Source organism: Macaca fascicularis, chromosome 2 (assembly GCF_037993035.2).
Source record: "Macaca fascicularis isolate 582-1 chromosome 2, T2T-MFA8v1.1".
Classification (NCBI taxonomy): domain Eukaryota; kingdom Metazoa; phylum Chordata; class Mammalia; order Primates; family Cercopithecidae; genus Macaca; species Macaca fascicularis.
Window position 1 is genome coordinate 114,690,209 of NC_088376.1, and position 13,795 is coordinate 114,704,003.

General features: G+C 53.7%; 1 protein-coding gene across 15 annotated transcripts in view; it reads left to right on the forward strand.

The window, feature by feature from the left end:
* The window catches only part of LOC102125569 (RAD54 like 2), a 166,717-nt gene that overhangs the window by 138,049 nt on the left and 14,873 nt on the right, over positions 1–13,795 (forward strand). For 13 of the 15 annotated variants that reach the window (XM_045386176.3, XM_045386175.3, XM_015445964.4 and 10 more), the window contains one exon: positions 8,863–9,084. In XM_045386176.3, the coding sequence (XP_045242111.1) occupies positions 8,863–9,084 (222 nt within the window). Of the gene's footprint in view, positions 1–4,241; positions 4,327–5,744; positions 5,829–8,862; positions 9,085–13,795 lie in introns of those variants that run through there. The other 2 variants (XR_012431228.1, XR_006696088.3) reach the window with 2 other exon arrangements.

The following is a 13,795-nucleotide window of genomic DNA, read 5'->3' on the forward strand; positions in this document are numbered from 1 at the left end:
TGGAGATGAATCAGACCTGGCTGTGCCCTCAGGAAGCTCTGTGTGGCTGACATGTCAGCCCCACACAAGTGATTCTGCAGCAAGACACTGTGCTTGATGTCCACAGAACTTTGAGCTGTAGGTTCAGGGAGGCTGCCATGAGTCTGCTGGGGAGGCTCAGAGAAGGGGTAGATGTCTACTGGGCCTTCTCACGTAAGTAGAATTTTTGCTCTGTTGGGAAGGGGTACTTGGCTAAGAAAACTGCGACAGCAAGAGCCTGAAGACATGGGATGACTGGAGAATTGTGGTTAGTAGACATGTTGTGGGTGGAGAAAGGTGGAAGGGTTTGCTCAGCCAGGTGGTAGGGAAGTACAGCAGGTTGAAGAGAAGGGTGTGGCACAATTTGCCACCTTTGTTTTAGGAAGTTAGCTGAAGGGCAAGTGGAGGAGGGAAGGAGATGAGGCAGGAGGCCATAGAAGAGATTGGGCTGGGCCCAGGTGAGAGGTGACATGGGTTGGTTGAGGTTTTGCAGTCACATGGCCAGGAGATGGCACTAACTGAAGTTGGGAGCACTGGAGCCTGAGTGAGATGGGACAGACAGTGGGCTATGGGGAGCTCCTAGATCAGATGTGTGACCCTCACCCCTTCAAAGGCTCTGTTGTGTAAGCCCCTGCTCCTCCTTCCACACCTGGCCCTGTCAGAGCCTTCTGCAAGGAGAGTCCTTGCATCTGGCTCTCTTCCCATTGGCATGTCTGCCTGTTCTGGAATCAACATGTTGCCTCTTGGGTTGGAAGTGCTAATTCCTGGATGGGAAAGGGCTAAGGCAGCAGGGTACTCTGGGGTCAGTGCTGGAGGCTGGTCTAGGGAAGAGTGAGATGGAAGAAACCTGGCATGGGATATTCTGGCCTGGCCACTGCCTCCTGCAGCTTTCCCAGAGATGTGGTGGACCCCATGGGGTGGGCCCTGGGTCTCCAGGGTTGGTTGGTCATAGTCTGACTTGGGTGCTTGTCTGGGGGACTGTGGCCTGAGAGCACAGCCTTGAGGCTAGCAATCCCGAGTTCTGATTCTGTCCCATCACTATCCTGCTGAGTGATCTTAGGCATATCACATAATCTTTCTGAGCCTGTATTTCCTTGTCTGCAGAGTAATGATAAAATACCTGCTTCATAGTAGACTGAGAAGAGTTAAGTGATATAGGTGAGGCATTTATCCCAGCACTTAGCCCTCAACAGATGCTTAACAACAACAAAGACAGGTGGGAAAACCACTTGTGCTAACATGTGCTGAGAGGTCAGACTGAGCAAACCTAGACCCTTGGCCTGGCTGTGGTCATTTGGCTGGCACAGAGGATGATGAACAGGTCAAGATGGCCCTTGTGACCCTGCCCCTCCCAGTCCTGTGTCAGTCCGAAAGACACCTGTGTCCCCATTTAGAGCTACATCACACTCTGGCACGTGGGATGGCTCAGGGACACTTGGGTCCCCATCTACTGTGGGAGCTGGTCATTGCATTCTCTGCCTGACAGAGATTGTAACAGGTTCAGGGAACCACGGATCCCCAGGCTTCAGGTGCTCGTGGCTATCACAGACTGGTCCGGAAGGACCTGAGGCCTCCTGGTCCACAGTCCCTATTATGGAGGGGAAAACAGGTTCAGATAGTAGGAGTAAGGTGCTGATCTCATACGTTTTTGTTTTCATTTAACAAATATCTGAGCACCTGCTCTGTACGAGGCTCTGTGTTGGGCACTAGGGTACCATGGGGACCAGGACCTGCCAGTGTGTGGGTGTTAGGAGCCTAGAGGAAAGGCCCCATTCTGGTCCTGGAGTGGGCTGAGAACCCAAGCTTTTTGCCCCCTAGGCTGCCTCCACCAGCAGTATGCAGTCTGGGGCATGCTCTGGTTCTCAGAGAAAGAGAATAGAGGCTGACCTGTTGAGTGTCCCACCCCCATTGTGTCCTTCCCTTGCCCAGAGCAACAGGTGCCAGTATCTGCTTCTCTGTGAGTGTGGAGAGGCAGTGAGGCTGTGTCAGTCTCTGTGAGTGGGGTGGTGAGTAACCAGGTGAGAGGTGCCACCTTTAGATGCTGCCCACCCCCATGAGGTGTGACGGACAGTTCCCTAGGCATGCCTCTTCCTGTCCTCAGCTGGGCAGGGAGGAAGCTGGTCCCACCTAGGCTGGGTGTGGACTCAGGAAGTAGCACAAGAAAGGGTACCACTAAGGTGGGACAGTGGCAGTTGCTGTGGACCTGTTCATAGTAGCTGCTGCTGGAGCTCTTAGCCTTGAGCCCTGGAGTCCTATATGGGAAGAGGCTGCAGGTCTGGGTGAGTGGTTCCTGTGAGGCAGGAGGAAGGATTCCATTCTCCATCCCTGAAAGCCTTGGCATGGTTGGGGATGGGAAGGTAGGGAAGAAGTCTCTTGGGAAGTGGACAGACCCTGGCAGGGGCTCATGGGTGTACTCACCCACCTCAGAGCCCAGCATTCATGGAGTGTGGGCCATTCCTCTTCAAGGTATGCAAGGGAAGGGGGATGAGTTCAGAGATAAGGGTCATGTGTAGGTGGATATCAGTCACAGATCTGCTACCTTACACACACTGGTCCATACTGCCCTTGCATGGCTGAAGAAGGGTCCTGACTAGAAAAACTGCTCTGCCCTCAGCCCTGCTTCTGGGGTGGGTGCTGGGGGCTTGGAAAGTGACTTCAGGCTCCCTTTTTGGGCCTTGTCCCTCTGGGAGCCTTCAGTGTTGGAGGGGAAGGAAGGAGCTGGGAGGACCCTGAGTGCCTCGCTTGATCCTGGCCTGCTCTGGCCCGTGGACAGGCCCTAGTAGATGGGCTGCTGTCACTGTGCCTGTGGGCCCATCCTGTCTGCCAGGCTGGCCCTTTACCTCCTGCCCCACTCCATGCCACCACCACTACCGCTGCTGTGTTTGGGACTTAAGCAACCTGCCTGCTTGCTTGTTTGGGGAGCCTGGCTGGGGCAAGAGGAGTGTGGCAGCTAGTTCAATTTATGTGGACCTGTATTTGCTGCTTACACCTACCACCTAGGAGGTGGTGTTTGCTCCAGGCATGGAGTGGGTTGGGGAACTGGTGGTACTTGCTTCTGCCTTTAGTAAGCAAGACTGCCATCAAAGCCCCCTTTCCCCTAGTCCAGTGAGAACCAAGGCCCAGGGCCACTAGGTCTGCAGGGGCTGAGGCTGGTGAGAGTTCTGACATAGGCCTGTGTCACACTCCCTCTTCCCTCAGTATGTGTGGAGAGGAGGCTCCCTGCCCTCCCTGGAGGCACTTAGTTTGGATGGAGCCTGGGAAGGGGTGAGGGAACAAGATTTCCCAGGACTGACCTCCTCAACAAGGGCAATGGGAATGTGGGCTGGGATGTTTCCTGAGGGCCCAGGCTGCCCCCTATCCTGGTTACTCCATGGTTATTTTCTGCCAAGTGGAGTCCAGGCATTTGCTGTGCAGCAGGTTAACTATGTGGAACAGGTCTGGAGGCACGAGCTCCTCTCTGCCCACTAGAACTGTCCTTGAGGTGAGGTGAGATGAGGTGTGAGAGGAAGGGGCTTTGGATTTGCCCTTATAGGTTTGAATCAAGGCTCCACTGCTAACCAGTGTGTGACTTTAAGTGACTCACTTGGCCTGTCTGAGTCTGTCTCCTCATCTATCACATGAGAATAAAAGAATCCCTACCTCAGGGTTTTTGTTTTATGGGGGCTAATTGATAAGGATATGGTCCAATACCCAGCCCTTAATAGGTGGGTATCACACTTGACATCCAGTCCTGCCTGAGGACCTCATGCCACTGGGACTTTGTACTTTTAGGGACCCTGCCTGCCTTTCTGGTTTAGTCCCAGCCTCCTGCGGGTTGTCTGGGCAATGTGAGGTGGCAAAGTACAGGGAAAAGCCATTGTGAAGCCTGCTCCTTGCCAGGGCCAATTTCTCGGACTCTTGGATGCCTCTGGGTTGTGTAGTGCAGCTCTGAAGCTGGTCTGCTTGGGTTTGAATCCTGACTTCAGCACTGTCTTGCTGTGTGATATTGGCTGAATCAGGAACAGGGGTGAAAACAGTACCAACCATAGAAGCCTGTTTGGATTTAATGAGCTTAGGCTTGGAAGGCAGCACCTGGGGAAAGTGGTGAGTGCCTGGTCAGATATCAGCTATTTTTAGGATTCTGTTTGAAGGTGTAGGGGTATAGAGGAAGGTTCCTGAAAGGTTTCTAAGTAAACTCACCTTTGAGGGCTGGTATCTTGTTGACTCCTCTCTTTCCTCCCGAGCCTGAAGAATGAGTCCTGTCCTCTGGCCTGGCTGTCTGCATCATCTCGTGTCCTGACTGGTGCCTGTCTCCATGTGCCTTTGGGCGTAAGCTTCCCAGGGAAGTTGGGGGTTGGCGTGTTGACCTGTAGTACCTAGGAGGGCAAACGAGGTCCCATATCAACCCTCTAGTCATGGGCCAGTGCAGCTCCTCTATTCCCTTGGGAGTACCAGTGCAAACGAAGGGCCCTGCCTCTACTTTCCCCCTTAACTTGGGTAGCTCTGGGTCAGTAGGCTGGCATGGGAAGAGTAAGGGCAGCCCTCTGTGCCTGGGTTTGAGAGATGGTGCTGCTGTCCCTGTCAGGTTGTGTAGGTTGTGGGCCTGGGGTTGGCTGTTTCTATTAACCCTGAACCCAACGGCTACATTTGGTCTGGGCCGCTGACACCATTTCTCATTCCTGCATCCTGAAAGATTATCAGTCTTGTCCAGTTCCCAGACTCATCAAAGTCTTGGCTTGGCAGGGGCCCTGAAGTGGCTATCTTTACTATAGCCTCACGCAACAGGGTCAGCAGGGCACTGTGACACCACTCAGGAAGGGCCAGTGGGGCCAGCCTTAGGACTAGTTCAGACCTGAAAGCTTCAGGTTCTAAGCAGATTGCCCTCTTCTCCCAGTAATGGGACTTAGGAGGCTTCTCTGCCCAAAGGAGATGCTCTGGGGTCTGGCATGCCTCTATTGTTTTCCTGGTACTCTTGCTTTGAGGACACATCCTGGATGGGCTTGTCTTTACCCCGAGTGGTGGTGGGCCTGGCCACTGCCCTGTTTCCTGGGTGTGGTTCCTTGTAGGTACTAGTTCTGATCCAATTCTTGTTCTGGGCAGAGGTACCCAGAGAAATAGCTGATCTGGGGAGGAAGAGGAGCAGGCAGGTAGAGCTGGGAGGCCCAGGCCTGTGTCCTAGGGTTAGGCCCAAATAAAGATACTGCATTGAGCCAAGGTGGATGGGGTCTCTTGCCCGTCGGGACATCCCAGCCTTCTGGGTGCTTGACAGCCTTAGTAGGCCTTTTCCCTGGAGGCGGGTCTGGGCTTTACTGGGAGGCCAGGAAAGCTTTCTTCTGCCACTGGATCAGCCTTGCCACTCTCTGGGTTATTTTAGGGCCTGTTCCATTTCCTTCTTGCTGGTGCCTTGTTCAGCTGCTTCCCAGCTTCAACTTTGCATGGGGCTGCTTAGTGGGTGGTAGGCTTGCTGAGGGACCTTCTAGGCTCCCACTTAGGCCAAGGCAGGGGAGGGGGTAGGAAGTGTTCTTACTTGTAGAATTAGGGGGTTGCTCAGCCAGGAAAGGAGCTGCTGTGCCCCACACACCTCCTGGATCCTAGGAGCCCTGCCTTCTTAGCTCCCTTCTTCCACTGTGACAGGAGCTCCACCTTTTCTCCAGGTAGAGGGAGAGGAAGTTTGTTACGGTGCAGGGCTTGTGTGTGCATGCATGTACTGTCACTGAGCATGCCTCAAGAACTTTCTGTGTGCGCAGGATCCTGGACCTTTTTGCCTAGAGGCCTGGAGTAATGGAGAGAGATGGGGAGGCCATCAGTTACAGTGCAGCACAAGACCTTCTCCCTGGTGGGTACTTGGGATCAGAGAGGAGGGGCTGCTTGGTGGAGAGCAACAGAAGGCTTTGAAGGAGAAAGTTGAGCTGAGTCTTGCAGGATGGGCAAGAGTTTCCCAGGCAGAAGGGACTCTGGAATAGAGTGAAGAAGGACATTTCAGACAGAGGAAGTAGCTTACGCAAAGGCAGGAAGCATGGGAGGACGTGGCATGTTTGGGGAGCTGCAAATAGTTTCATGTGGGTGTGTGTGGGGGTGTGGCGGGTGAGGAGGCTGGCAAGGCGGGCTGGGCCAGAGCCTGGATCCATCCCTCCCTCTGCCATGCAGACACTCAGTAGGTGCCTGCCCATCTGAGCTGTGGCCCCTGCTGGGGCCTGAGGCTGCAGAAGGGGAGTGCAAGGTGAGTGTGTGGGCAAATTCATGCAGTATTATGTAGGCCACTCCAAAAGAACCTTGCCTACTTGGCTTGTGAATTTAGTTTCATCCTAGAGGTAAATTGGGAGCCATTGAGCGGTTCTAAGCAAGATGACCACATGTGTTCTGTTGCCTTTTGGCTACTGAAGAGGATGTTGAGCTGGGAGTCCCATGAGGGCTGCTGAAGCGTTCCCAGGAAAGACCCTGGAACTCAAACCCAGGCAAGCCAGCAGTAGAGAGGAAGAGATCAAGTGACCTTCCACTTGTTTCTCCATGTGACTTATGTAGATGTTTCTTTTGCACAGCACAGGTTGGTAAGGTCAGGGACATGAAGATAGGCTTTGTGGCAGGCAGTGTCCCTTGGCTTGTCAGCAGGAGGTCCACCAGGTAACTTCCTGCCTATATCTGGTCATGCTCAAGTCTTGGCGTGTGAGTAGGGCAGTTGCACCATCTAGAGACAAGAAGTGGTATTGCAGTGGTCTCCTGTGCCTCTGGGTGGGGTGGGAGGAGTTTTAGGCCAAGAGAAGTGACTGTGTGCAAGGTAGACTTGTGGAGGTCAAGAGAGTTTACAGCAAATTATTGGGGGAGAAGAGAGTGCCACTGAACCACTCTGAAAGGCTCTCCAAGAGGGCATTTGAACCTGAAGGACAGGCAGGGAGGAGCTGCATATTCAGAGGTTTGGGTCGCTGGGCATTCTAGGCCATGGACAGTTGTTTGGACTGTGTCATAGCTACTAATAACCAACAATTATGGAGCACTTGCTGAATGCTGGGCCCAGGCTAAGCTCTCGTGAAGTTTCTTGTTTAATATGGCAGTTCTGTAATAGGTATTGAGGCACTGGGGCTCCCAGAACCCAAGGGACTTGTCTAGAATCACACGACTCAGATTCACACCATGGCTTGCCTCTCTCAAGCTGTGTTTCTGACCACTATACCCTGTTGCCTGCTACTAAAGCTCTGAGCCCGGTTTGGATGCCATAGGATTCAAGGGGGCTGCAAGGGGACCAGAGCCACAGGCAGTTGAGGGTTACCGTTAGGGTCTGCTTAGAGGTGAGAGCCTGGAATAGGTGCCCAAGTCCCAGGCAAACTGTGACTAAAAGGAAGGGCTGGGTTGGCTTCAGCAGAGGAGGCCATTCAGGGCTGAGAAACCCCCAGGGGATTTCAGAGAGGGCTTGGAAAGGGCTGTAATGGGAGGGAGAGGTGAGAACAGGTAATAATGACTTCACAGTGCTGGGAAGGAGGGGTAGGGACAGGAGTAAGTGGAGGTAGAGGGAGAAGCCTGTTTAAACTTAGGGGTCATCCCTGTGAAGGTGAACTGCTGGCAAAAAAAAAATTTTTTTGTGGTGGGTGGGGAGAAAGGAGCCTTTAGAGTTGAGCAAAACCCAGGATTGAGGGTACAAGGTCTGTGCTGAATCTCTTGGATTTAAGATCACATGCCTCTGAGGGCTCAGCCTGAAGGCTGGTACAGACTTAGGCACCTGGAAAGCCGACATGGGAAACAGGGAGCAGTAGGTGAGACAAAGTGAGGCCTCCTGATGCCAGGAGGAGAAATGAGTACTGGGTCTTGCAGCCTTGGGTCAGTCCTAGGAAGTGATGGAGGCTCACACGGGAGCCTTACATGGCTAAGGTTTCTGGGAGCCAGAGGAGGGAAGTTAGGTAGGGAGAGGAGCAGAGTGGAAAGTGCAGGCACTAACAACCTATAGAGACTTGAAGGGGAACCCAGTGGTCTTGGCTTTTAGCCAGGAAGGGACTTAGGAAGTGGGATAGGTCCCTGGATGGGCCATGGGTTGGAGAAGAAGTCTAGAGGCTCTGGTGATGGTAGCTGGCCCTACGAGAGGGATGGGGAGGATGATCTCTTCACAGAATTTCACCAGCAACCCAGAGGCCAGTGATCCCAATTCTGTGTCCTGACAGGTGCTTCCTGCAGCCCCTCCACAGCCACTTGCCAGGTCCTGACCCTGCAAGCATGTGTGTAAACACACACACACACACACACACACACACACACACACACACACACACACACACATATGTTCTTGCTTTCCTAGGGCATGACCTTGGAGGGCTCTGAGCTCTTTATTCCTACTCCTCAGTTTTGCTCCCTTGCCTGCCATAATTTCTCTGCCCCTGAAGCCTGCTCTTCTCCAGGAGATAGGAGGGAAATGAGCTAATAGGATTGTGCTGGACCCAGGCTGAAGGATCAGCCACTGTACAGTTCTGCTGGTGGCCCTGGGGCGTGGGGGCTGACAGCGGGTCTCATGGTGGGGTGGAATGGCCCCCTCAGTGGAGGCATGTGGAGGGTGATGGTCAGAGGTCCTCTCTGTCCTTCCCTCTCCTGGCCTCTGGGAGGGCAGAGACCAAGTCTAACCCCTCAGCATGATCCCTGGGTTTCCACAGGGCGTGGCCTGTTTGTTGAAGGAATAGATGAGAGTCCTGCGGTACGATGCCACAGGCAGGGGCCATAGGTGGGTTCCAGTAAGAAAACAGCTAGCTCTGTCCTGGTATCTGGGGCTTCATGGCTTGTCAGAGCTGGTGGTTGTTTTAGGCCTGATCTGGCACAACTCCAGGAGGAAGGAGGTCTGAGGGCCTCCTCCCTTTGCCCAACTCTCACACCCATGCTTTGCTTCCCCAGGTGCCCCCTGATAAGTGCCGATGTGCCGTGGGCAGCATCCTGAGTGAAGGTGAGGAATCGCCCTCCCCTGAACTCATCGACCTCTACCAGAAATTTGGCTTCAAGGTGTTCTCCTTCCCGGCACCCAGCCACGTGGTGACAGCCACCTTCCCCTACACCACCATCCTGTCCATCTGGCTGGCTACCCGCCGTGTCCATCCTGCCTTGGACACCTACATCAAGGTGAGGCACAGGCCTGGGGTGTGTGTGTTGGGGACAGCCAGGCCCCTTGGGTGGAGCTGAGGAGGCCTGCCTAGAATGGGAGGAAGAGGTGGTTTTGGCAGAGCAGCACCCTGGGACCCTCATGGAACAGGTACCTGTGGAGCTAGGAAGATGGGCAGAGGTTGTTGGCATCTCTTTCAGATGCCCAAGATCTTGTGGGAGCCGGAGCATATCCCAAGAGCATGGAGAGCTTGTTCATAAACCTGGTCTGGTTAGTTTGGCTCTCTGGCTTTGACCAAAGACATCCTTAGTGCTTATCCCACACTCTGGCTCAGATGAATGGACAGGCCACTTTATTCTCATCCTGCTGGAGGCCTGCACAGCAAGGACCTGAGGCTCCCAGTGTCTGGGCAGGCCCCAGGTAATCATGTATTGCCCGTGGCCCTGCCTCTGCATGGGCTTATATACCTGCTCCCAGAGGCCAGGGCTGGGGCAGCAGTGGCAGGCTCTGTCTCCTTTACTTCCTGACTTGGTCGCTGGCAATGCTGGCAGCCCAACCTTCCTGGAGGAAGGAGAGCCAGCCACCAGGTCATCTGACAGGAATTTCTGTGTCTACAGAGATATATTTTGTAAAAACATGCCCTGTTACACATCCCTCCTCCCCTAAACGTTTTGTAAACTGGGGTGCTAGGGAAATGACCCCAGTTGGGTTTGGACGTGATTGTTTGTTCATTCATTTAACTTGTATTTATTGTCTGTGTGCCAGGTGCTATAATGGGCACAATGTGAATGAAACATTGGTGCATGAAACAGACATTCACAGTGAGGTGGTGAAGATAGGTAATAAATGTCAGACAAAAATGGGACATGTGCTAGAGAAGGAGAGGGTGAGAAAAGTCAGGGAACCAACTTGGACAGAATGATCAGGGACAGCCTCTCAGAGGAGACAACCTCAAGGCAGAGTCCTACAAGAGCCTTTAGAGAGGAGATAAGAACTTCTAGGCAGAGCTTTGATCTACATGCATCAGGAAGTCACTGCAGTGTTCCAGCCAGGAAAATAACACAGTTGGAGCCACGTCTGTACAAGATGGGCTGTCCCATATCTGGGCAGGGTGGGACTGGACCATAGACCTGGGACCAGGTGGAGATGCTTAGACCTAGGGCTGAGGAATTAGCCTAGGAGGCTGTCATGAATCCCATTGTAAGTGGTGGCAGCTTGGGCAGGCCCAGTGGCTACAGAGATGTGGACAAGGATAGAGATTTACAATCACTTTTGGGATAGAACTGATGGACTTTGGGTGGATTCGCTGTTGGGGAAGGAGAGGCAATGAGGGAGTCACAGAGGGCTCTGCTCCCCTCTGGCCTGGGCAGGTGGGCAAGCGTGTAGTGATGCTTTTCACTGACATGTGGGAAACTGAGGGAGGTCCTGGTTTTGTGGGGAAGGTAGCTATTTGGGCTATGTCAGGGGAGCTGCCTGAGATACATCTAAGTTGGGGGGTGTGGAGTCAGCAATGGTATGTGTGGCCTGGAGTTGAGAAAAGGCTGGGCTGGTGGATATATTTGGGGACATCAGCCTGTTGGCAGTATTTGACCTGGGAGGCTGCCCTGTGCCTCCCAGCCTCTGTGGGGCCAGGTAGGCGATAGACAACCTGTGGCAGCAAAGGCTGCACAGAGGGTATGGCCAGTGTGGCAGGGGTCAGGGAACAGGACAAGAGAGTCAGTGGGAGTGAGAGCCTGGTACACTTGGAGGATCCTTGCAACTTTGTTCACCAAAGCAGCTTGGGGAAAGGGACAGAGTGTTGATGATGGAAATGGGAGCTCAGATGTCCCTGGAGTCTGGTGTTGGGGCTGAGGAATGAATAAATGAGGCCCTGGGTCACCAGCTGTGTCCTTGGTGGTCAAGGACAGGTTTAAAGAATCAGGAGTGAGAAGACCTGGAAAGGGGAGGGCTGTCACAGTGGTAGGGCAGGGGCACAGGGAAAATAGAGGGGAGTTTCCTTTGTGAGCTGGAGGGTGGTGGCCAGAAGGGGTGCTAGGCAGGATGTGCTTGCCTGGCTGCGGTTGGACTGGAGGTGGGGGTGGGCTGGCTGGTGGTGTGGGCAGGAAGGAAGATACCAGTGCCCTAGGCCTGCTTAGTGTGCCACCTCTAGGGAGTCCTCCCCCATTTCACTCAAGGAAGGCCTCTCCAGTCCTGTCGGTGCCATCCTCAGCCTCATGGGCCCGTCTGGAGGGGCACCCCTGGGAAGAGACTTCTTGGGTTCCAGACCTCAGAACAGGACGTGTGGCATGTGGTGTGGTGGCGAGCAACTCAGCCACCAAAGCCTTTTCCTGGCTTCAGGGGTTTATTTTTAGACACCTTTGTCCAAATTTCCTGGCCCCTGACAGTTTCACAAGTTGCCTGGTTTTGACGTCACCTCTTTGATGAAAGCCCTTCCTCCTTCCTCCCCGCTCCCATGGGAGCCTGTCAGCTGTGCTCCTAGAGTGGGGGTTGAGGCAAGAAAGCCAGGGATGTGGGGGAGAGCAAGGGGCTTCTCCCCTGTGAGGCATGCTTGTGTGGGCTTGGCCATCAGCAGGGAAAGTAAGATAGAGACCAGCTGCCCACAGAAGAGGCATGGCCCAAGGTCCTGGGCTTGTATTGGCAGCAGGGTGTGGGGGTTGCCTCTACTCCTGTGTTTAGCCTGACCTTGCGTCTTAGGGAACAAAGCCAGGGGAGAGATGAGGAAGGGGCTAGCTCTGTTTGCTGGTCACAGCCTGCAGTGGACAGGGGTGGCCCTGTGCCTCTCTCAGCCCAGGAGACAGCAAGGAGAGAATATAAGGTTCCCTTCCATCCCTGCCTTCATCTCCCCTGCCCTGGGGTCAGAGAAAGGAGATTACTAATGAGACTGGGTGCTTCTGACTGTAGCACCAACAGCTGACTGCCTTTAGCCGTGTGTGTGTGCATGTGTGTACACCCTTCTTTTTTCTCTCTGGATCTGGGACTGCTGTGAAGGTTCTTCAAATGGAATGACAGCAGCCATCAGCTTTCTGTTTTGGCAGGGGTGAGGGAGGCCAGGAGCCCTGCTGCCAGGAGTTGCGGGGGGAGGATGTGTCAGGCTCACCAGCCTCTCTAGAGGCTGGGTGAGGGGCAGGGGTGAATGGATCTTAGCTTTGGGTTTGAGAGGTGGAGAGCAGCTGCTGTCCTGGGAGTTGCAGATGTGCCTGAGCCTGGGACCAGATTGGTCTCATGAGACAGAGGGACCTGAGACCAACAAACCTGAAGTTCACAGTGAGAGGCCCAAGGAGAAGCACTTGTCAGGACTCTCGGGATTCTGGAAGGGATGGCTGATCTCAGCTTTCCTGGTTTGCATGGCAGCCTCTGGCTCTCTGGCTAGTCTTCCCCAGCTTGGCAGCCTGGCAAACTGCTATAGGAGCTGGAACTCTGCCTTTCTCCATATAAACTGCTAAGGGCCCCCAGGCTGAACACTCATTCCCCAGGAATCCATGGGTACCGTGTGACCATCACTCCATATGGAAGATGCCTCAGCTTTATCAGGCTGCTCCCCTGGAGTCCAAGGAGGTGGCCTCTAGTACAGGAGGAGACCACTCCCCAAGTCCCAGGAAGGGGGTGTCTTCTGGAAGCTGCAGGATGGAACAGAACTTGTTTGAAATTGCAAACCTGCAGAGGAGAGATGGGGCCCAGAGCAATGGGCAGAGGCCCCCAAATTCACCACAGTCTTAATGAGTGTCCAGGGAAGGCTTCGGACACATGGAACAGACCAGGACTGAGGGATGGGCCTGGGAATTCCATGTGTGGGATTTTGTGTGTAAGGTCTCTAGTGCAGTTTGCTCATATCTGTCTGTAGCACTTGGTGGGACAGGCCATTGAGAGTGCTCCACTGGCATAGCCAAGCCCCCATACCTGACTTCTCTCCCAGACCCGTTCAAAATCCTTTTCATAAGTGCCCTTCCCCGTTGTCTCTGATTTCAGGGAGTTTTTAGGGGAGGGTCTTTGTAAAATGGTTTGATCTTCTTCTCCCAAGTTCAGGGTGTTACAGGGCATTGTTCATGTAGTGGCTGATTGGCTGGGGAGTGCAGGTGGCCCTGGAGGTCAGACTAATGTCTGACCATCCACCATCAAATTGGAGAAAAGTGTGTGGGGAGGGGTCACCGAGGGGATGTAGTAAGCCTCTGAGGGGAACCTTGGTGGCTGAATTCTGGGACAGCTGAGTTGACTGGGACTGTCTTACCAGGGGCTTAAAGGGGATAAGGCCAGGTGTGGTGGCTCATGCCTGTAATCCCAACACTTTGGGAACCTGAGGCGGGAGGATCACTTGAGCCCAGGAGTTCAAGACCAGCCTGGGCAACATAAGTGAGACCCTGCCTCTAAAAAACAAAAAACAGAAAAAAAAAAATTAGCCAGGCACTTATAGTCCCAGCTACTCAGGAGGCTGAGGTGGGAGGATCGCTTGAGCCTGGGAGGTCAAGGCTGCAGTGAGCCATGATTATGCCACTGCACTCTATCCTGGGTGACAGAGTGAGACTCTGCTCAAAAATAAATAAATAAATGAAGAGGACATGGTGGCTCACACCTGTAATCCTAGCACTTTGGGAGGCTGAGGCAGGTGGATTACTCCAGCTCAGGAGTTTGAGACCAGCCTGGGCAACATGGTGAAACCTCATCTCTACAGAAAAAAAATACAAAAAAATTAGCTGGGCATGGTGGCATGGACCTGTGGTCTCAGCTAGTCGGGAG